Source organism: Myxocyprinus asiaticus, chromosome 12 (genome assembly GCF_019703515.2).
Source record: "Myxocyprinus asiaticus isolate MX2 ecotype Aquarium Trade chromosome 12, UBuf_Myxa_2, whole genome shotgun sequence".
In the NCBI taxonomy this organism is placed as follows: Eukaryota; Metazoa; Chordata; class Actinopteri; order Cypriniformes; family Catostomidae; genus Myxocyprinus; species Myxocyprinus asiaticus.
In genome coordinates, this window is record NC_059355.1 from 45,738,961 (window position 1) to 45,761,356 (window position 22,396).

Consider the following 22,396-nt stretch of genomic DNA (forward strand, 5'->3'; position numbering starts at 1 on the left):
CTTCCATTGAAGCACACAAGATGCTCTTTGGAATATTCCCAAATCATGCTGGATAACATGGATAATTGGGTTTTGCACAGACTTGTGAAGTCCATGCCAGCTCGAGTGGTCATTAAAGCAAAAGTAGGACATAGCAAATACTAAGAAAAACTAAAATTCATTCAAATTTTCACTCAAATTGTTATGCTGATAATAAAATGTATAATGTAAAAACTGATATCTTAGATTTGTGCATGTTACAGTCCTTCTGGACTCTTTTCTGTTTTATCTCAGACTCTGAATATAGTCACACCTCGTGTTCGTCCGGAGGACTGCAGCGTGGGCCTGCTCCCACGCAACCACGATAAAAACCGCAGCATGGACGTTCTCGCAGTGGATCGCTGCCTGCCTTTCCTCATTTCTGTTGACGGCGAGTCAAGCAATTACATAAACGCAGCGCTAATGGACGTAAGTTCTTCAACTGTCTAATGTAGAAGACTGTTTTCAATACTACCTTAATAGAATAGTTCGCCCAGAAATTAAAGTTATGTCATCATTTACTCATCCTCATGTAGTTTCTCATATGACAAACACATATAACACTTTTTTTTCCATGGAACACTAACAAAACAAATTAAGCAGAATATCCTAGTAACAGTGAGTGGTATGCACACCAATACGCTGATAACTACCAAAAATCAGCTTATTAAAAAAATCGGACAATGCTAGAAAACCACGTTTACATGAGACTTGAAATCTTCGGGTTATTCTCTGCTTTTAACATTAAAACATAATCATTTATGCATTATATTGCAAGTCTTCTGATAGCTTTGTGTGAAGAACAGACCAAAATTTACAGTTGAAGGTAAACAATAAATGACGTTTGATGCAATCGACGTCGCACCTGGTGTGACACGTCTTGAGGCGCCATATTTAAAAGTACACAAAGGCAAATTTGTAAGTTATAGCCAAAGGGAAGATTTCGGTGCACTCTGGTAACTTCCGAGTAAACAGAGCAGAATGCCCAGGAGATTACATTGTGACAATCTCATATAAACAAGCCAATTTAACAGAGCACAAGATTAGATAACATCTCTGTAATCTCCACACATAGATCATAATCACACTTGTACCATAAACGACCATCTTCACGCAACATCTAGATAGGACAATCAAGACAGCAGACATGCATGGCAGAAAAAGAACACGATGAAAACAGGAGATAAGTAGCGAATTAAATGAATGGCCAATAATGCAGCAATGATTCAAGGAATCCAGGTAGCAGCGTGTGTGTGTGTGTGTGTGTGTGTGTGTGTCTCTCAATTAGACCCTCACGATTTCATGTTATTGAATGCTTTGGCAAGGTTATCACCGTCACTGGGGCGAATTCAATAAACTGTTGCATTATTTTAGCACACAGTATGTCATCCCAAAAATCTGCATCTTTGCTAACCACCCGCAATACAGTTCCCTATCTGTCACTCACTCGACGTTGTGTCGATGTAGTGACACTGGGGGTCGCCCTTGCGAGCCCCAAACACCTCTGATTTTTGAGAAAAGGTCAGTGGGAATTGGCAAGTGGAATTTGCATGCCACTCCCCCGGACATACGGGTATAAAAGGAGCTGGCTCGCAACCACTTATTCAGACTTTTTCTTCGGAGCCGAGCGGTTGGGCAGTCGACTTGTCCCCGAGGTGTAGGGGACCGTACGACGCTCATTGGAGCATTGGAGGAAGTTACGTGATTGCCAGGTGCGCTGGCTACGAGGCACGCAATGGTTTGCCCATCTAGCACCGCCAGTCCACGTAACACAGTTCAGCTGGTTGTGGCGTTTCGTATAGGGACCCCTAGTGTCACTACATCGACACAACGTCGAGTGAGTGACAGATAGGGAACGTCCTGGTTACTTTCATAACCTCCGTTCCCTGATGGAGGGAACAAGATGTTTTGTCCCTCCTGCTACAACCCTGAACTACCCGCTGAAAAGGCCGGGACCCTGTCTCGGCACCTCAGCACAAAACCTGAATGAGTGGTTGCGTGCCAGCTCCTTTTACACCCATATGTCCGGGGGAGTGGCATGAACTCGCCAATTCCCATTGGCCTTTTCTCAAAGATCAGAGGTGTTTGGGGCTCCCAAGGGCGACCTCTAGTGTCACTACATCGACACAACGTCTCGTTCCCTCCATCAGGTAATGGAGGTTACGAAAGTAACCAGGATGTTTTACCAGGTGCTAAATAAGATGAAATATTGCTGCGCCTTAAGTATTTAAATTAAATCATTATTTTTAGCGCAAATACGCCTCTTTCTATGTTAATTAGGCTTATTATAGAGGTTTATTCACAAAAGTCAGTGCTGTTTGCCTTGCCTTGCTCAATCAATATTGTGCAATTACTGCCCATGGAAAGCAGGTGGCAAATTGAATTTTATTTAAAAGAGATGTTTGTGTACATTGTCTAGCTATCACGGCAGCAGTAAATCATCAAATAGTGATCAAATTATGAAGAAGAGCAATAAAACTAGGGATGTGTAGAACGACTAATTTCATTGACGTTTAAACTTAACAGGTAAGCCAAACCTACAGGTGCATTATGATGCATTAGCCAATGCCCTAATATGACAGCTGTTTGGTTAAGAATGTTAACAAATAACAGTTACGAAGTTAAAAAAAAAAAAAAAAAAAAGAAAAAAAAAAGAAAAAAAAAAAGCAGACAACGCTTTCAGTGGCCACAATTCATTCTTAATGAATCCTCCTCTCTGTTATTTAGTTTAGTTCATTACACTTGTGAGGCACATTAGGACGCCAGCAGGCAAGGCTCACACACATTTTTAGTGCTGGAAAGAAGAGTTAACATGTTTTCTTATTGATTGTCCTAGAGCCACAAACAGCCAGCGGCCTTCATCGTAACGCAGCACCCACTGCCCAACACTGTGGCTGACTTCTGGAGGCTAGTGTTCGACTACAACTGCTCCACCATCGTCATGTTAAATGAAATGGATGCTGCACAAGTATGTAGTACCAGTAGGGTTGTGAACTACTTGATCCTAACCTCTATTTGGTGTTTATTGTCTGTTGTATATTTGAATTTTATAAAAAAAAAAAATAAAAAAAAAATGTGTTGAATGGCATAAGTTATATTACTGAAAGTGTTTTTTTAAAGAGGGTACACTATCCAACTCTGCAATATAAGCAAAAAAAAAAAAAAAATGTATTTTATGTTATATTTATTTTATTGAACCTTTGGCTTATTTATTAAAAATTATTTAACTAGATTTTCATTTATTTATTTATTTTATGCAACCATTGAAATATTTAAAATAATTACACTAGGATTTTTTATTTTTTATTTAAGCATTTATACATTTTTTACTCTTAGATTATAACACTTACACTTGGTTCTCAAATATTCCCACAGAAGGAAAATATACATTTATGGTAAATGTATTCTAGAAGATGACAAGCCTAAAATAAGCATACATTTAAGTGAGAGAACAGATTTCTTTGGCACGCTGCAATTTGAGTTTTTGAAATTGTTGAAAATTAAATTACAGAGTTACTTCCATTTTCTCTTGCACTCTTTCAGATTTCAATCTCATGAGTTCTAACTACTTTAATGATTCACATTGTCTGGTTGAGAACTTTTGTGCAGTGTACTTATTTGCTGTAATTCTTGCCTTGCTGTAGCTCTGCATGCAGTACTGGCCTGAGAAAGGCTCCTGCTGCTACGGCCCCATTCAAGTTGAATTCATCTCCGCAGACATTGATGAGGACATTATCAATCGCATTTTCAGGATCTGCAACATGGCACGGGTAAGTGCGGTCAGAGCAGGAGGAGGGGCTGTTGGGGGCTGATGTGTATAAGCTCTATTGAACGTGACTGAGTGACTGAAACAGAAATTTATTCATTGATTTGCCTCTCACTCAGTCATTTGATCCTTTGCTGATTCACAGTCAGACTTGTACTGGTCTGTCAGAGCTGTCCCCCTTGTATTACGAGTGGGGTTGTGGGGTCAGGTCTCCATGATTAAGCATGAACCAAAAAAAAAGGAAGACAAAGATAAAGGTTTTCGGGAGTCTCAAAAAGTTCAATCAGTTTCAATTCTATATAACCTATTTCATAAGGAACGTTTCAGTAACCACTTAAAAGTTACATTGCAAGTTGGTTCGAGTGCATATTTTCACCTTGCACTAAATAGATGTCCACGAACAGAAGTCACGTTTGCCTGAGTAAGTAACCATAGCAGCAGTCCGCTGCCAAACCAATATCTGTTAGAATCAGTATCAGAAGATACATCATCAAAACTGAAGTACTGTACTATTTTTTGTGACTTTATTACATATTTACACTACTAGTCTGAAGTTTGGACACACTTCACTGAATCATGATCTCAGAAACCTTTTGATCGAAAGACTTATAAAATGTTTGAAATAAATTTGTAAACAAATATAACTGTACCCACTCATTTATCTAAAAAAAAAAAAAAGGAAGTTTATTTATTTATTTAATGTTTTGGACCGGATAATGAATGAAAGGCAGCCAAAAGTGTCTAGAACATATGATAACTCTTTAAGTACTGATTGACTGAACGTTTGATTTGTTTAATTTTTTTTTTTTTTTTTTTTTTTTTAGCTTTGTTTAACAGCAAAATTACCTTGAGAAAATCCAAAAAAAAGTTAACTCATTTGTATATTTCACATACTATGCAAGACTATCCTTAACCTGCTTTCATAAAATTAGAAGTAAAAATTCTACAGCTCCAAAAGTGATAATGTGATAAGTCACATTAATTTGGATGAACAGTAAAAAAGAGATTATGACCCTGAGTTAGTGAAGTGAGAAATTACATAAAAAAAAAAATAAAGGGCTACGACTATATAGCTATTTCCAATCCAAATTGAACTTAGCACATCTCATGCATCTTTGAACTGATTAGTTTTGCTAGCCACATATGCTTGTAATCACATAAGAGCAATAATCACAAAAACATTTGCCGACTGCCCTGCCAAGGCTGATATATGCAATAGATCTGTTTTGAGAGACAGATTTTTGGTTGTTTTTTTCTTCTTTTCCGTACGAGTTAGCTTAGCGTTACGTTACCACACATAAGCATTCATTACTGAAGCTTCACGTATTCCAGGCATCGAACAATGTGATGAAAGACTCATCCTTTTCCCCATTATCCTTAACTGCTGGTGACAGGCAAGGTTACCAGGTAGCTAATCAGTGCCAGCGCAGCATAGCGGTGCAAAATAAATAAAGTGTCACAGCATCACAAATTTGCCATGAAATGGCTCCATCGATGGCAAATTGTGTGCAACGCGGCTTTCATTTAGCCGATTCAATCTGACTATTGTTTCAAGCTGACATCTCATTTTGGTATCACTTTGTGTTGTTTTAAGTTTTGTTTTCAGTGTCACTGCAAGATGTGGAAATACTGTAAATGCTTTTGAGATTTAAACTTCATTCAAAATCAATACCAGTTTGTCACAGAGGAATATTAGATCACAGAGGAATTGTTGACATACAGTCAAGAACTATAAAATTTATGTGGATATCATAGCCCAGATATTTTGATCTTGGAAGATTTGATGAGAAATATTGGAGTTCATATTGAAATATCTGACGTTTTATTGCAGACTTTGGCATATTGGCAAATCTGAGCACAGTCTCAATTTGATCTCCATTTTGCCTTATTGCAGTCACCAATAAATATTTGAGATAATAAAGAGATTTGTAAAAGTAGTTTCTTTTTTAAAGGATGTAATTTTCACACTGTAAGGTCAACACTACAACTTTAACTTCGTAAGATAAATGACTTCACAGATGGTTCACAGACCAATATTCTTAAATCTTCTCCTCTTCTGCTTCCAGCCTCAAGACGGCTACCGACTGGTGCAGCATTTCCAGTTCATTGGATGGCCGGCATACAGAGACACACCGCTGTCCAAACGCTCCATTCTGCAACTGGTCAGACGACTGGCCAAGTGGCAGGAGCAATATGACGGAGGAGACGGCCGCACGGTAGTCCATTGCTTGTGAGTGACAGCTCAACCACCTATAGCCCAAGACACATTTTCATATCAGAGTTAGGAATTCTGAGAAGTTGTTAATTTTCATATTCTACTTCGCTCATGTAATCATTGTTAAATTGCTTGAAATACACACAAATCACGTGGACTACTTTTATGGTGCTCGTTTGTCCTTTTTGGAGCTTGACAGCCACTGATCACTATCCAATGGATGGAGGGGGAAAGAGCATACCGTACATGTTTCAGGTGGCATACAGGAGATGAAATAATGACAGAATTTACTGTGTAACTATCATACACAAAAACAAAATCCAAAAACAAATGAACAAAAATAAGAGTTAGTCTGGGCTGGAGAAACCCTAGCAAGAGTTGACTTGAAGGGATGCCGTGAGCAAAAACATGTTGATTTGTACTCTATGTGAGTTCATCAAATTTATTTTCCAAAACTAAAAAAGGTTACTTGTGCCCATCAAATCAAATATCCACTGATACTTGAATCTTATTCCTTTGTTTGAATTTGTAAAAAGAAATTAAGCATAGCAAAACTATGTTATTTGGAAAATATTATTTGGAATTTGTTGTATTAAACTATAAGATTTAATTGCTAATTAACAATTTGCTATGTACATGCTGCCAAATTGATTTCCTTCTTTTTTCACGCAAATTTATGGATCTATCTATTGAAGAGATATTAATGGTTTTTCGTCTAAAACTGCTTTGAAGAAATAAAACCAGTTAATACAGAATCCTAGATTAAAACTCCAGTTTTAAAAGTCTAAAGGATAAAAACATGTACAAACTTTGAGCCAAGGTTTTATCAGTGCCACAAATTAAAGGCAGGCAGATACAAAAGATCTGACAACTTCATTACCTGCCCTTCATTGTCAAACAAGCTCAGAACAGGTGTTGAATGCAGAACAATTTTTAAGTAAAATTAATTAAAAAATTTCATTCTTATCAAAGTAATAGTGATGTTCTGAAAACCGGAAGAATCACTTTGAAGAAGATTCGCTTTCTCCTTAATTACTGGGGTTTGCTAAGCCAAGCACCAGGTTTCAGGTTCAGGTTTTAGTTTATTGTCCCTTTAAGAAAAATTTTCTTGGACACAGCAGCTTCAAAAACATACATGTAACTTATACACACACACACACACACACACACACACACACGCATGTTGGTGCAGCTATCATTATGAGGACTCTCCACAGACATAATGATTTTTATACTGTACAAACTATAGATTCTATCCCATAACCCTAACCCTACCCTTAAACCTAAACCACACAAAAAAACTTTCTGCATTTTTACATTTTCAATAAAACATTGTTTAGTATGTTTTTTAAGCAATTTAAATTATGGGGACACTAGAAATGTCCTCATAAACCACATTTATAGCATCATACCCTTGCAATGACCAGTTTGTAACCTAAAAAAAAAAGTTCTTGTAAACCACTTAAACCCGCCTACACACACACACACACACACACACACACACTCGTAGACAGATTGAAGGGGTGTGTATTCTTTAACTCCCATGATTTCCACTGCAGTTTTAACCAAACAAGCAAGCTGAGATTACCTCAGCTAACCACTGTTATTAATGCTCATACTTTGAATTGTTTGTTTTAAACCCCTAAAGTTAGATATGAATGAACCTCTAGTCATGTCGCCTGTTGAGTAGAGATGGGCTATTATCTTTCTAAGGGGTTAGTATGATTTTTGACTTGGGCCAGTAAGCAAACATATAATAGGACTGCCAGTAATCACATGTAAAATTTACCAAAGATCAGTTCTTTGATTTAAAATTGTGAAACAATTGATAAAAACACCCTCAACAAGACAATTATTGTTGCTCTGTCTTTCTAAGTCCTAAAGATAATACATAATGTTCAGCCAGCAGGTCCAGAACTGGGCAAACACAACCCTCAATCTGTTTTGCTTTAGTAACCTTGGTGTCCTCCCATGTTTTATTTAGCATATACCCAGCTCAGCTTTGAAGTTTGAGTATATACTTTGTTGAAATTACTGACTTGAATTCTAAATGTCTTGGTTACTGTTGTAACCTCCATTCTCTGATGGAGGGAACGAGACGTTGTGTCGATGTAGTGACACTAGGGGTCACGCTTGGGAACCCCAAGCACCTCTGATATTTGAGAAAAGGCCAATGAGAATTGGCGAGTGGAATTTGCATGCCACTCCCCCAGACATACGGGTATAAAAGGAGCCGGCTTACAATGGGAACAGGCCGCACCAGCCGCTTCAGCTTTTTCTCTTCTTTTTCTCCCAAAAAATGAAAATTAATTCAGCTGGGACCAGATTTATTCGCATCAGGGAAGGTGTTCTTTTTCCCCATGGGGAAAAGACACCACAGAGACCACATCCTGCCCGAATGGGAGGTTAACATGTGGAGAATACGTCACATGGACTTACCAACCGGGAAGTACCACATATGGAAGAAGCCCCGTGGTATGTCCTACCCGGAAGGGAGGAACTCTACAAACACAGCGACTTGTGGCAGAGCAGGCTCTGCCCAAGGGAAGACACAGGTTTACCATCAGGAAAAATACGTCACATGGGGTTACCAACAGAGAACCACCACATATGGAGCACCTATCCCAGTACAGGGGCTGATCTGACAGGGCATACTAATGCAAGTACTGGGCCTGGCATCGAATTCCTCGGCCGAATTCGCCTGCTGCAGGGTGCTGAGGGAGGAATGACATCCAGGGTTCACCGGTCCCGGGAACACACGTGGATGAAAAAAGTGCATGTTTCCCCTCAGGGAGGGGAAAGGCGCTGTGTGCAAGTGGTACACCCGGCCAGCTGCCCGCATACTTACCTGTTCGTGCCTGCTTACACACGGGACGAAACTGGCTCAACCCGGAGATTATAAAATCTCGCAAAGGTGTTGGGTGTTGCCCAGCCTGCTGCTGTACAGATGTCTGTTAGAGAGGCGCCAGGGCCCAGGAGGAAGCCACACTCCTAGTGGAGTGTTCTCGTTCTCCCAGGGGGAGTACTGCGCATCTCTGTGGGTCTTCACCTCGGGAAGAGCACCAATTTGCGAACAGACGCCACTTCAGCTGCCTTGTAGAGGGAGCCCTGGCCTGAGTGATAGTGTCTACCACCACCGGTGGTAGCCCACTTAGGTCTTCCGCATCCCATCCAGGGACCAGACGTGGAGATTCCAGATGTCTGGGTGTGGGTGGAAAATCGTGCCCCGTCACTGAGAAAGGAGGTCCTTCCTCAGGGGAATTCGCCAGGGAGGGGCTGCCACGAGGAGCGTGAGCTCTGAGAACCAAGTTTGGGTGGGCCAATATGGCGCTACCAACACGACCTGTTCTTCATCCTCCCTGACCTTGCACAAAGTCTGTGCAAGCAGGCTAACTGGGGGAAACGCATACTTGCACAGACCCCGGGGCCAGCTGTGTGCCAGTGCATCTGTGCCGAGGGGGGCCTCAGCCAGGGAGTACCACAGCGGGCAATGGGAGGATTCCCGGGAAGTAAACAGGTCTACCTGCGCTTTGCCGAATCGACTCCAAATCAGCTGAACCACCTGGGGGTGTAGTCTCCACTCTCCCCTGAGTGTCACTTGCCATGACAGCGCATCCACTGTGCAGTTGAGTGTGAGTGGCCCGCAACAAATTCAGTCGTTGCTGACTCCAAAGGAGGAAATGGTGGGCGAGTTGCGACATGCGACGTGAGTGTAAACTGCTTTGGTGATTTATGTATGCTACCATCGCCGTGTTGTCTGTCCAGACCAACACATGCTTGCCCTGGATCAATGGCTGAAGCCTCCGCAGAGCCAGCAATACTGCCAGCAACTCGAGGCAATTTATGAGCCAATGCAGTCGAGGTCCTGTCCAGGAGCCTGATGCTGCATGCCCATTGCAAACGGCACACCAGCCTGACTTGGAGGCGTCTGTCATGATGACAACACGCCTGGACACTTGTTCTAGGTGAACCCCTGCCCGTAGAAATGCAAGTTCTGCCCAAGGGCTGAACATGCGGCAACAGAACAGTGTGATAGCCACGTGATGTGTACCGTGGTGCCATGCCCATCTCTGGACTCGAGCCTGAAGCCAGTGCTGAAGCGGTCTCATGTGCATCAACCTGAGCGGCGTAACCGCCACCGAGGACACCATATGCCCCAGGAGCCTCTGAAATTGTTTCAGTGGGACCGCTGTTCTTCCCCTGAATGACTTCAGGCAATTCAGCATGACTGAGCGTACTCGTTCGTGAAACGTGCTGTCATAGCGACCGAGTCCAACTCCATCCTGAGAAAAGAGATGCTCTGCACTGGGGAGAGCTTGCTCTTTTCCCAGTTGACCTGAAGCCCCAATCGGCTGAGGTGTCTGAGCACCAGGTTCCTGTGCGCACACAATAGATCTTGAGAGTGAGCTAGAATCAGCCAGTCATTGAGATAATTGAAGATGCGGAAGCCCACTTCCCTTAGCGGGGCAAGGGCTGCCTCCTCAACTTTCGAAAGACGCGAGGCGACAGAGACAGACTGAAGGGGAGGACCTTGTACTGATATGCCCAAACCTCGAAGGTAAACCGAAGGAACGGTCTGTGTCGAGGCAAAATCGAGACATGAAAGTACGCATCCTTCAGGTTTACCGCCGCGAATCAAGATTGGACCTGCAACCCACCGCACTTCTTTGGTACGATGAAGTAGGGGCTGTAGAACCCCTTCTTCATCTCAGCTGGAGGGACAGGCTCTATCGCGTCCTTCTGTAGAAGGACTGCGATTTCCGCATGCAGGACAGTGGCATACTTGCCTCTTACCGAGGTGAAACGGACGCCATTGAACCTGGGCGGGCGCCTGGTGAACTGAATCGCGTAGCTGAGTCGGATTGTCCTGGGCAGCCAGCACGACGGGTTGGAGAGCGCTAACCACACCTCCAAACTCCGACCAAGGGGCACCAAGGGGACAGTCACCTTTGACATACCTGCGGATGGGGCCTTGTGGCGGGGTGGAGCAGGAACTGCCACGTCGAGAGGCCTCGTGTCCTGAACTCGTGACTGTGCTGAGAGAAATGTTAAAGCACTTACCTTGCTCTGCATACCCACCATAGGACCAGTCAGCGACGGCGGAGGAGGCTGAGTGTCCTCGTGGCTCGTCACAACTGCCTGAGCATGGGTGTGTGTGTGCCACAGCTGGGTGCATGAGGGTGGAGAAACTGCACTGCAGCGCCCCAGCCGTGAATGTTCGATGTACGGCTGTTGTGACAACGATGGCCGTAAACACCGAGTGTGTGACCCAGAGAGTGAGGGAATCGCTCTTTTTTGAAAGTGTGGGTGCCGCAGCCCCTTGGGCATGTGGCAAAATCAACACAAAAGGAAACAAAATATTCTCCTCCTGACCCTCCACCAGGGGATGGAGTGGTCTGTGCACCACCTCCAGACTTACAGTGGGTCTCCTCACCCCTGGGTCGCCCATCTCAGGGATGCTTCGAAGCCTTCCTGGGGTTCTTGGCACCGGACCGTGGGACAGGGGCGTCAGCTTCCTGCAGGGGGCTCTACGTGGGGCCATGCGGTTGGCCACAGTTGGAACTCCTGGGCCGCCATGGTGGACATCGCCTGCCTGAGAGCCTGTGCCGTAACCTGTGTCGGTCGCCGAGCGCAGCTCCTGCATCACTCCCGGGTCAGGACCACCCTGGTGCAGCTCTTTCAGTGCCTTGGCCTGGTGAACTTGCAGGAGGGCCATGGCATGCATGGTAGCCTGTCCAGCGGCACTGTAAGCCTTGGCCATCAGGGATGACGTGGACTTACAGGCCTTGGACAGGAGCCTAGGATGATTCCGCCAGGTGGCTGCGTTTTGCAGGCACAGGTGCACCACAATCACCTGCTCCACCTGAGGAACCTCCATGTACCCCCTGGCCACTCCACCGTCATGGGTAGTGAAAGCGGAGGAACTCGGAAGCTGGGTCCGGGCAGTAAAAGGTGCCTGCTATGACTTTGTGAGTTCCTCTTGCATCCCAGGAAAGAATGGAACTGGGGCGGAGTGTGGCTGCGAGCGGCGCTCTGAGCCCAGGAAACAGTCATCGAGCTGCAAGGGCTCAGGGCAGGGTGGAGGGTTCCACTCGAGCCCGATGCTCACAGCAGCCTAGGCAAGCACGGCTGTCAGCTCCATGTCGGCCTCAGACTGGGCAACCACACCCGTAGGTGGGAGCCCAGCCGAGTCCTCCGCATCCGACTGGAGCAGCCCGCACTACGATGCTGCGATCGAGAGCTCATCCTCCTCCCGAGCCCCGAATGAGACATTAAACTCGCCCTGGGGCGAGCCGCCTGACTCATCCCAGAACTCGACCGGGGCAAATGAACGTACTGGGGAATGGGAGGTCAGTGGGGGTTCACCCAGTGGAACCGCTTCCATTGGGGTCCCCAAATTGCCCCTAGCGCTAACCATCGTGGCCTTGTGCCCGTAGGCAGAAGGACCGGGGCAGGGATTGGCTGGAGTCCTCTTGCATCTCCGGAACAACCGCAATGTTGCCATGGTCATGCTCTCGCAGTGAGAGCATGAACCATCCATGAACGCTGTCTCAGCGTGCCTACGGCCCAAACACGTGAGGCAGCGATTGTGGCCATCAGAGGCGGAGAGATAACGACCACATCCAGGATTTCATCAACACTGCTCGGCTCCAAAGAACAAATCTGAATGAGTGGTTGCAAGCCGGCTCCTTTTATACCTGTATGTCCGGGGGAGTGGCATGCAAATTCCACTCACCAATTCTCATTGGCCTTTTCTCAAATATCAGAGGTGTTTGGGACTCCCAAGCGTGACCCCTAGTGTCACTACATCGACACAACGTCGAGTGAGTGACAGATAGGGAACTATGCATAATATCACTCCCAGGTACTTCAGAGCCAGGAAGGGACAGACTTAGGCTTACGCTTAAGCCTTTGTTCTGTGCCTTTATTCTGCCCACAATGCCTTTATTCTGCCTTAAATATTCTCTCTCTCACTCTTTCTTTCTTTTTTCTATCCATCTATCTATAACCTTCAAACTTAATTAAAAAAAAAACTAGTTTAAACTTTCAGACATGCTTTGTCAAGCCACAAGATAAACTTTGACTTTTATCTAGTTAAAGTTGAAGTATGTAATTTCGGCACTCCTTGTGGCACCAAATGGAATTGCGAAAACAAAAATAATAATTGTTTTCCAACAAGTTTCCCAAACACTCCTACCACTCCTTCATTGTTCGGACAAATAAAAAACCCTGCCCCAAGCTTACGCCATTGGCTGAGACAGAAGCTGAGATGCAGGGCTGTTCAAATAAACAGAGAAATGTTTTGAAAGGACCACAGAACTGCAGTGTTTACACTTTTCTTGGGAAAATCTATTTACAAAAGGTTAACTTATTTTTGAACATAAAACTGAGATATGAGAAAGTATTTAAACATTGAAAATTACACACTATACCTTTAAGGGTGGAACCGTAAGGCCTATGATCTTAAGTAATGTAGCACAAGTCAAGCTGTGAAGTTATGGGATATTAGCTGGGATATTTTGGTTTGTTTATCATGCTTTATTTTTTGTTTATGTGTCCAGGACTGGTGGAGGACGCAGCGGGACCTTCTGTGCCATCTGTAGCATCTGTGAGATGATCCAGCAGCAGAACATCGTGGACGTGTTCCACACGGTGAAGACGCTGAGGAACAACAAAGCTAACATGGTGGAGACAATGGTAAGTTATACATATGTTCTTAGTCATCTGTCTTGAAGTAAAGAAAACCTAATTTGAACTATTGTATGTGACAGCAGAGCTCTACCAAGATTGATGGCAAGAAGCATCTTTTGGCTGACTGTGTAAATAAAGTTTAAGTGTGTTATTGAATGGAATGTTCTGGGTTCAATACAAGTTATGCTCTAGCAACAATATCTTTGGCATGCTGCCGATTACTACAGAAAGCCATTTCGAGTCCCTCCATTTGTAACAAAAATAGTCTTTATAGAACAGCACTTACAATGGAAGTCTAAGGGGCAAATCATTCCAGAGGGTTTAAAAGCAGAAATGTGAAGCATATTTTTCTTGTTAAACATAAATATTTAATGCTTGTAAAAGCTTGTATACATTCGTCTGTACAAAAATGTATTGTCTAAATTGTTCTTTAAGTGGTGGTACTATTGTTCTAGGTGAATTAACTTCTCGTAGTGCGATATAATTAGTTAAACGACATAACATTCTGTGGATGGAAGTAAAGTTTTTCTGGTATCCTCGCACGTATAATGCAAAAGTTACCGGGTTTACACACTTTACATGGTCATTACAGGAGTTGAAAAATTGGTATAACTTGGCACAGACAATGTTAGTAAACAATTCTATCACACTAGTCTAATTTTAACATGTATAATGTGTTTGGTTTATACTTTATTTATTTTACGTTTATACCGGTGCAATGTCTTTCCCCAAAGACCTTTATCATTACATTTATCTTTGCTTCTTTCTACAAACCGAGGGATGAGTCAGAATCATTTTCTGTGGTAATCGACAGCATCTGTGACATGGAGCTTACCTTGTATTGAATCCGGAACATTCCTTTAACAATCTGGAATCCATGAGAAGACTTAAAATTCAGTATTCAGATAAGATTTTCAAGTATTGCTCATGCCACTAATTTGAGTAATTGCCCCTTCTTTCTGGAATTCTCCACTTATGTCATTTGAGGAGGAAAAATGTCTTCTCCAGTGTGCACATTTTACTCAGTGGTGTCTCTCCACATGATTCCGTCCACATTGGCCTTAGTTCTGTAACATGTGGAGACTACAAAGAGGTCACATATACAGATAGCCGATGACTTCAGGTAGTTTGTTGGAATTCCTGATAGCTCTTTCACATAAAACAGCAGTTCCTCAAGCACCCTCAGCATGTTTGATCCAGAAGAAGAGCATTATTATTCCCTCATCCCTGAGACAGACAGCTGCAATTTCTGCAGTGGTGGTGCCATCTCCAATTCTAAGAGAACATCTTGAACATCTTGTGTCTAATAGGCGGCCGTTGCAGGTGCAATTAGACATCTGTCTCTGCACCTCTTCCACTGATTGCACTCAAAGCATCACGCTCAGTTGGACACAAGTGGAAAAACCAACAGCTGTGAATGCAAAATGATCCAGAACTCCAGGACAAAAACAGGAATAACATCAGGGTTTCTACAATCATGGAAAACCTGGTAATATCAGGGAATTTTAAAATGGAAAAAGCCGTGGAAATTAAGTTTTAAAAACATGAAAATTCTTGTAGTGAATACCTACCTCAGTTCTAAAAAATAAAATAAAAATGACTTGTAGAATACAAATTCTTATTGGTGAATTAAATTTCAATATTAAAAAAATATAATTATCTAACTTTCACAAATGACTAGAAAAAAAAATATAAAAATGTATTAATTTTATTATTTATTATTTTTTCCTAGTTATGCTCGGTTGTAAAATATTTAATCAGCTTGAAATTCCAATTTGTGAGTGTAATCTCTATAAAATATAAATAGTTAATCTATAAATTTTTTTTTTTTTAAAGTTTATTAATGATTAACTTTCATAATTAATTAGGTCTTTGACATTTTCAAAATATATATATATATATATATATATATATATATATATATATATATATATATATATATATTGTTCTAAAATATTTAATCAGCTTGAAATTCCTATTTGTGAGTGATATATAAAATATATACAAAATCAATATATTAAATGTTTTTTAAATCCTTATCCAGTAATCCCAAAGGACTAAAAAAAGGTTTTTATATATTTAATAAAGCTTTTAATTTTATTACGTATACATTTTTATAAATTAATATGTAAAGTCTAGGAAATTTCAAAAGTAAATATACTTTTTCCTATTTATGCTTGGTTCTAAAATATTTAATCAGCTTAAAATTCCTATTTCTGAGTGTAATATATATATATACAGTATATATTTTATATTGTATTGTATATACTGTACATATACATTAGAGTCATGGAAATGTATTGGTGAATAAGTGTGGGAATCTTGTAACATCTTGATGGCTAATGAGCCTATTTCTCCGTTATGTTTTTACTAAAATAAAAATGACAGTATAATGTAATTGTAATGTATTATTAATGTTGGGGTGAAAGGGGAAATGCACTTAGATTCCCTTGAGTGCATTCTGCCTTTGAACTGGTAATGAATTTTTGCCTTTGCTTCTGTGTTTATTTAGGAACAGTACAAATTCTGTTATGAGGTGGCTCTGGAGAGCTTGAATGCCTTCTAAACATATGAAAAGAGAAAAAGAGGTGAAGAAGAGAGAAAAACAAGCCAGGCAATCTGAAAATGACATCTCATCTCATCACAGACTGATCCTCTGGAATGACAACAGGAGAGAAAAGTTCAACCCTCAACTCAGTTCAGTGTAAAATACTGTATAAATAAAACAAAAACCTTTTTTGCTATTTCTTTCTTCTTCTGTCAATGTCCAGCATCAGAGCGTGTTTCCTGGACCGTGAAGTGATCTTGTACAGTCTTTTTCCTTTTTAGCATATGCCTTGAATGTTAAACCCCATCAATGGTGAAAAAAAGGTTCTTTCTACATGCCAGCTGGGAATAACCAAATAGACTTTCCGTAAGCTAAATGTACAGATTTAAAGAAAATACAAAAAAACACAACAAAGCTTAAGCGAATTTGCAGAGAAACAGGAGGACAGATATTTTTGTTATTCTGATGATTTTGTGGTTCTTCTCTTTGGTGCATTTTCTCTGCCTGCTATCTCATACATGTATGCAGTTTGCCTACAGACCAACATACCGATTTTCCATTCATTCGAATGTTGAAGCTTATTTGTTCTATTGCTATTTCTGTTACTTTTAGTGTTTGTTCTTTATAAAAACAGTCATTGCCATTTTGGTTCTGTCTTTCTTGGTATAGGCAGTGAACGTTAAAATATTAAACGTGTATCTAGAGTGTTTTCTGTTTTTTCATTTGCACTTTATACGTCTTTTACCTCCAAGGGTGAATCTCACAAAACATTTTTTTTTTTTTTTAATGCAAGAATTCTATTTAACCCCCTCCCCCCCCCCAATCAATTTATTGAATTTATTTATTTATTTATTTATTTTTTAAATTAAACCTTTTTGAAGACATTAAGATTTTGACAATTAAGCAGACACATTTAAACCCCCTAAATTTACAGTAATATAAATATTATTCTAATTGAAATGTAAGTTTGTAAAGTATAATTGTAATGGTATGGTAGTATTTGTTGTATTAAATTTAATTACATTTATGCCTGTGTCCAGACAGGATGATTTTCATTTTCATTACAGTAATGAGAATGAGTTGTTTTTTGTTTTTTACATTACAGTAAAATGCATTTGTTATGTGAGAAATTGTGCTTAACTGTCATGAAAATGTCACAATGCAAAAAAAATATAAATAAAATTAAATTAAAAAAAAAACAAAACAAAAAAAAAAAAAAAAACAATGCAAAATATAATGTCTTATTTTTTTCTTTTGATTTTGTGGTTAAAATATGATCTGGGTAATTCTTTGTGAGATTCACCCCCCAAACAGTATGTATTTGTAAATCCTGTTGCATCATTTGATTTGATTTGTGCCATACTCTCATGTTCAAACAGTAAACGGTATAAGACCACCAAACCACAGACAAGATCAGGAACATTTAGTAACCGCACGCAACAATTTCGACCAATAAAAAAGCTGGCATTGAAACAAAGCTATTTTTTGCTAAACTAATATTTGGTTGAGAGATTCCTTAAGCTTTCTGAAAAGATTATCCCTGGCTGTCTACAATTTTCAAAGTAATAAAAACAAAAGCAGTTGAGTTGTAAACCCAAACTTTTTGCACGAAAACTGTGACTTAACTGTGATTTCAGTTTCTTGAACTGCTGAAACGTGTATTTTGAAGGATATGTGTTCTTTTGAACATTTTGTTGAAAAACAGCCATTACATGATGGTTACGGCACTTCCAACCGAAAGTTTTTTTTTTAGTCAGAAATGCTCTATTTAGAGTAAAAGGAAAAGAGAATAGTTCTGATTTATAATGTAAACTATTTGTGTGTTTTTTATTTTTTATTTCATGAATTCACTGCCTGCTTTTTGTTTGACTGCTATATTTTATTGTATTTGTATTTTTCTTTGTGTTCAATTATTATTTATCATTTGTTTGTCTAGCAAAGTGGTATGTAGAGCTGGTGATTTGATTTCATTGCCATGGTGGTTCTGTTGCTTGGAATTGTGATAACATTAATAAAGGGACCAAAATGTTGAACAGCAACTTTCTATCAGCGTTGAAGTTCTGTTATTTCATTGAAACAGTGAAGGTTGAGTTTCCCAAAAAACGAATGATCCCTCAGTCCCCAGTAATGATAGTTGAACATTTGCAAAGCATACAATCCCATGGATACTGGAGACAACTGTTGGTGTCTTTCTCAGAAAACAGATGCATTTGTGCATGAATATTTCATGCATTTGTATTTTTATATAATTTTAATAAAAAAGAACTAATGCTATAACACAATGTACAGTACTATAATGTGCTATAACAATGTTGTAAAGGGTCATTTTGTGCTACTAGCATGACCAAATAGAGTTGAATAATGGCTAAAACTACTCTTAGTATTTCTGCTTTAAATTTATATGACAAAAATAGTAAGAGTACTGGTAGTATAATAGTATGCTATTCCAAACAAAAACAGTGAACATTTCAAACAGGTATCCCCAAACACCGTCTGCCATTGGTCAAACAAAAAGATAGTCCCATTCCAAACTCATGCCATTGGTTCAGCCAGAAGTTAACATATTGGAACAAAGTTCCTCAAAACAGAGTAATGTTTTGATAGTGCCACAAAGCCATCAACATGATCACACGGGAAGTCTGCATATTGTTTCAGGGATTTCCAGCATCTTATGTTCATACACATTATGCCGTCTCACTGACAAGCACCATCTCCCATCAGACAAGTGTCTTTACCTTACCTTGTGTCACGACCAGTACTGTATACCGTGTCGGCAATGTGGGAATCCCAGGTTTGGATCCCGTGTTTAAACCAGGAAGTAATGGCGTTCCCATAATCAGTGATAAGCGTGATTTGGAGGTTGCAATTTTTTCCCTCTAACATTACATTTTTACTCTACTGATAGTTAGTTTTAGGTTTGGGGTTTGGGTTGGGAGAACAGTTTATAAAATATGTATTCCTCTTCACTGTATTACAGCATGTATAGCTGAAAACAACTCGCTACACAACTCTCTTTTGGCACCCCTCCGTAGACATTTCACCTGGAAAATGGAGCTCACAAGTGCACATAATCCCAACAACACTTACCGCTTTGGCCACTGGGGGCAGTGTTTCGAAAGATGGTAAAAACAGACCGATTTTAGCCACACACAAAAAGTCAGAAATCTACTGTTTCCGATTTCATTGTGAGATCAGTCTGAAGCCACAGTTTACACTTTTCAGGGTGGATCCATTTATGACATCAATGTGGTTGACTAATTTTTTATGTAGTTTGTTTGTAGAACAGCTAACTACTTTATCAAAAGGATAGCTTACCTTTAACTGCTTTATATTACGAGCAGCTTGAAGCTGAGCAAGCTGTAGTTTCAAACTAGCTAACACTGTTACTGAGAGAAATTCTCTCTCTTTTTTTTTTTTTTTTTTTTTTTTTTTTTTTTTTTTTTTTTTTTTAGGGCTGTCAATTGATTAAGTAAGGTATAATGTACAGTCAGCCGTTTTTATCACAAAATAAACCCAGACAGGGTGATCTGGACCCCGTCACGAACCAGAAGAGTCTAGTATTACCCTGAAGGGCTTTATTATAACAACCAGCTGACTGTACATTATCCTGCTTATTACACAGCTCCTAAACAAATAAATAAATACATGGATATAAAATATTGATTTATGCTGAAATTATGTAATAATGTGAGAAGAAAGAAATCGCTGAACAGCTGACATCCACCTCCGGTTTGTCCGGAGTCCTGTTTATTTTGTAATTAATGAAGTTGACTGCTCATTATGCATCCTATTACAAGACTACTTGCCAAATAAATAAATAAATGGACATGAAACATTGATTTGAGTTTAAATTATTTAATTAGCTTAGTGATCCGAGAAGCAAGAACGATGGCTCGCAATACCGATGAGCGGTTACACGGATGTACGGTTGTTACTGAGAAATATCAGACCGCTAGATGGCACCATTGACCAATCAGAGAGCCGTGTAATAAAATTTCAAATCGAATTAATTACATGATATGGCAATTAATTAATCAATTAATCGCATATATATACATATACTGAGAAAGCCCCTCAAATTGTCACATATTCCCTATTTTTGTGTTGACTTTTATGTTGAAATTCTTGATTAGTTCCTGTTTCCTGTTAGTTTGAAGTCCTTTTGTAGTTTCATTTTATGATTGGTTTTCCCCTGATCGTTTCAACAGGTGTTCCTCATTCCCTTGTTTGCCCCCTTGTATTTAAGCCCTTGTTTTCCCCTGGTTTCTTTGTCAGTCTTTACATGTGTTGTCATGTTCTGTGCATGGTTTCCTGTGTTACTTTGAGTTACTTTGTTCATCTTTTGTTTTTTCATTAAAGCCACATTTAGATCCTCATTCCTCGTCTGCCTTGTCACAGACAGACTGACCTAAAATGGATCTAGCGGCCATCAGAATTCTGCTCCTTCAGCAAGGGGACCGTCCAGTTGAGGATCACGTCAGTGGGTTTCTAGAGCTGGCAAATGTAGTGCACCATCCAGACCGCTCTCTGGTGTTTTTCTTTCGGGCCGGTCTGAATAGTGCACTGAGGGAACTGATGCCTCCGGCTGATCCTCACTGGACACTCTGCGAATATGTGGAGAAGGCTCTGGAACTTTGCTGTTCCCTTTATACAGTGGATTATGGTGGGAACCCTGGGCCAAAACCTGCGTCTACGGCCCCTGTCTTGAAGCCTTCCACGGCCCCTGTCTTGAAGCCTTCCATGGCCCCTGTCTCCAAGTTGTATGATCTGCCACTGATGTCGGTGCGTGGGTCCATGAAGACCACACCTCAAAAATTGTCTGCACCCACGCCTGCCACAGTCAACGAACCAATGCCCACGCCTGCCATGGCCAATGAGTTGCCAGCCTCTTCTGTCCCAGAGCCAGCGTTGCCAGCCTCGTCTGTCCCAGAGCCAGCGTTGCCAACTTCAGCCATCCAGAGGAGGAGGAAGAGAAGAAAAGTTTCTGTTCCCAAGTCTCTTCCCGTGTACACGACCACGGAGGTCGTTGCCAAGTCTCCGCCCATGCCCACGACCACAGAGGTTGTTCCTGAGTCTCTGCCCATGTTCACAACCACGGAGGTCATTCCCGAGTCTCTGCCCATGTTCACGACCACGGAGGTCATTCCCGAGTCTCTTCCCATGCCCATGACCACAGAGGTCGTTCCCGAGTCTCCACCCACGACCACAGAGGTCGTTCCCGAGTCTCTGCCCATGTTCACGACCACAGAGGTTGTTCCCGAGTCTCCGCCCATGCCCACGACCACAGAGGTCATTCCCGAGTCTTTAAGGTGACAATGTATACATGCATCAGACAAACACTTTTAGAGCACTTTGGTTGTGTTGCATCATAAACAGCATTTTTAGGTCGCTGTGTCAAGTTAAACGTAGTTATAAAAAAAAAAATTAAAATGTATCTCGAGATCCCTGCATTCGGAACTGTACTCTTTCCAGTTGTGTTTTTCTCTGGTTTGAACCCAAGAATGCATCCTCGTATTCTTTTGTCGCTAGTATCAAGCCTGAGTGTGGTTTGTTGTCTGTACAGCTGTGCGTTGCCTATCCAGCTGGAGTTTCACTTACTGCCCCCTGCTGAAAACAGGAGAACTATCAAACTGTGGAGAAGTTATCCTTTTTTAAAACTAACTTTACTTTTGACAATCATGTCCACATTTGCAGTGTACATAAAGCAATGCACCCAAATTACTGCTAGCTAATATAAAAGATAAGGTGTAATTTTCACACCAAAGTAAATTTTCTTTTAGACTTCTCAAAGCTGCAGTAGGCCTGTTTCTCTTGAAAATGTCATTTTGACAGGGACCAGAGAAAAAAACTTTTGAACCAAATGTGTTTACGGCCCATTATTAAGGAGCTGTAATACATGAATAAACATTGTGTTGTTGACCTGCTCTCTAGGTAAAAAGTGAAACATCTTGAAATGGTCTGTGCATCTTCAATTTATGACTAACTATTACAACACTCCCTGCTATTTGCACACACAAAACAGCAATTATACTTATTCTCATGCTGGAAAAGCTGAACTTGTTCAAATGAAGAGGCAAAAGGATTCTCCCTGCCTCTTAGAACACTATATCTATAGTAAATGCTGTTTCACTGAACTGAGACAAACAATTACATCTTA

At 40.9% G+C, this 22,396-nt stretch overlaps 1 protein-coding gene across 5 annotated transcripts in view; it reads left to right on the forward strand.

The window, feature by feature from the left end:
- Positions 1-18,271, forward strand: part of LOC127448891 (receptor-type tyrosine-protein phosphatase T-like) — a 363,972-nt gene extending 345,701 nt beyond the window's left edge. For all 5 annotated transcript variants that reach the window (XM_051711804.1, XM_051711805.1, XM_051711807.1 and 2 more), the window contains 6 exons: positions 274-447; positions 2,855-2,986; positions 3,663-3,788; positions 5,851-6,014; positions 13,562-13,697; positions 16,204-18,271. In XM_051711804.1, the coding sequence (XP_051567764.1) occupies positions 274-447; positions 2,855-2,986; positions 3,663-3,788; positions 5,851-6,014; positions 13,562-13,697; positions 16,204-16,257 (786 nt within the window). In that variant the 3' untranslated portion in view covers positions 16,258-18,271. The remainder of the gene's footprint in view (positions 1-273; positions 448-2,854; positions 2,987-3,662; positions 3,789-5,850; positions 6,015-13,561; positions 13,698-16,203) is intronic.
- Positions 18,272-22,396: the final 4,125 nt, after the last annotated feature.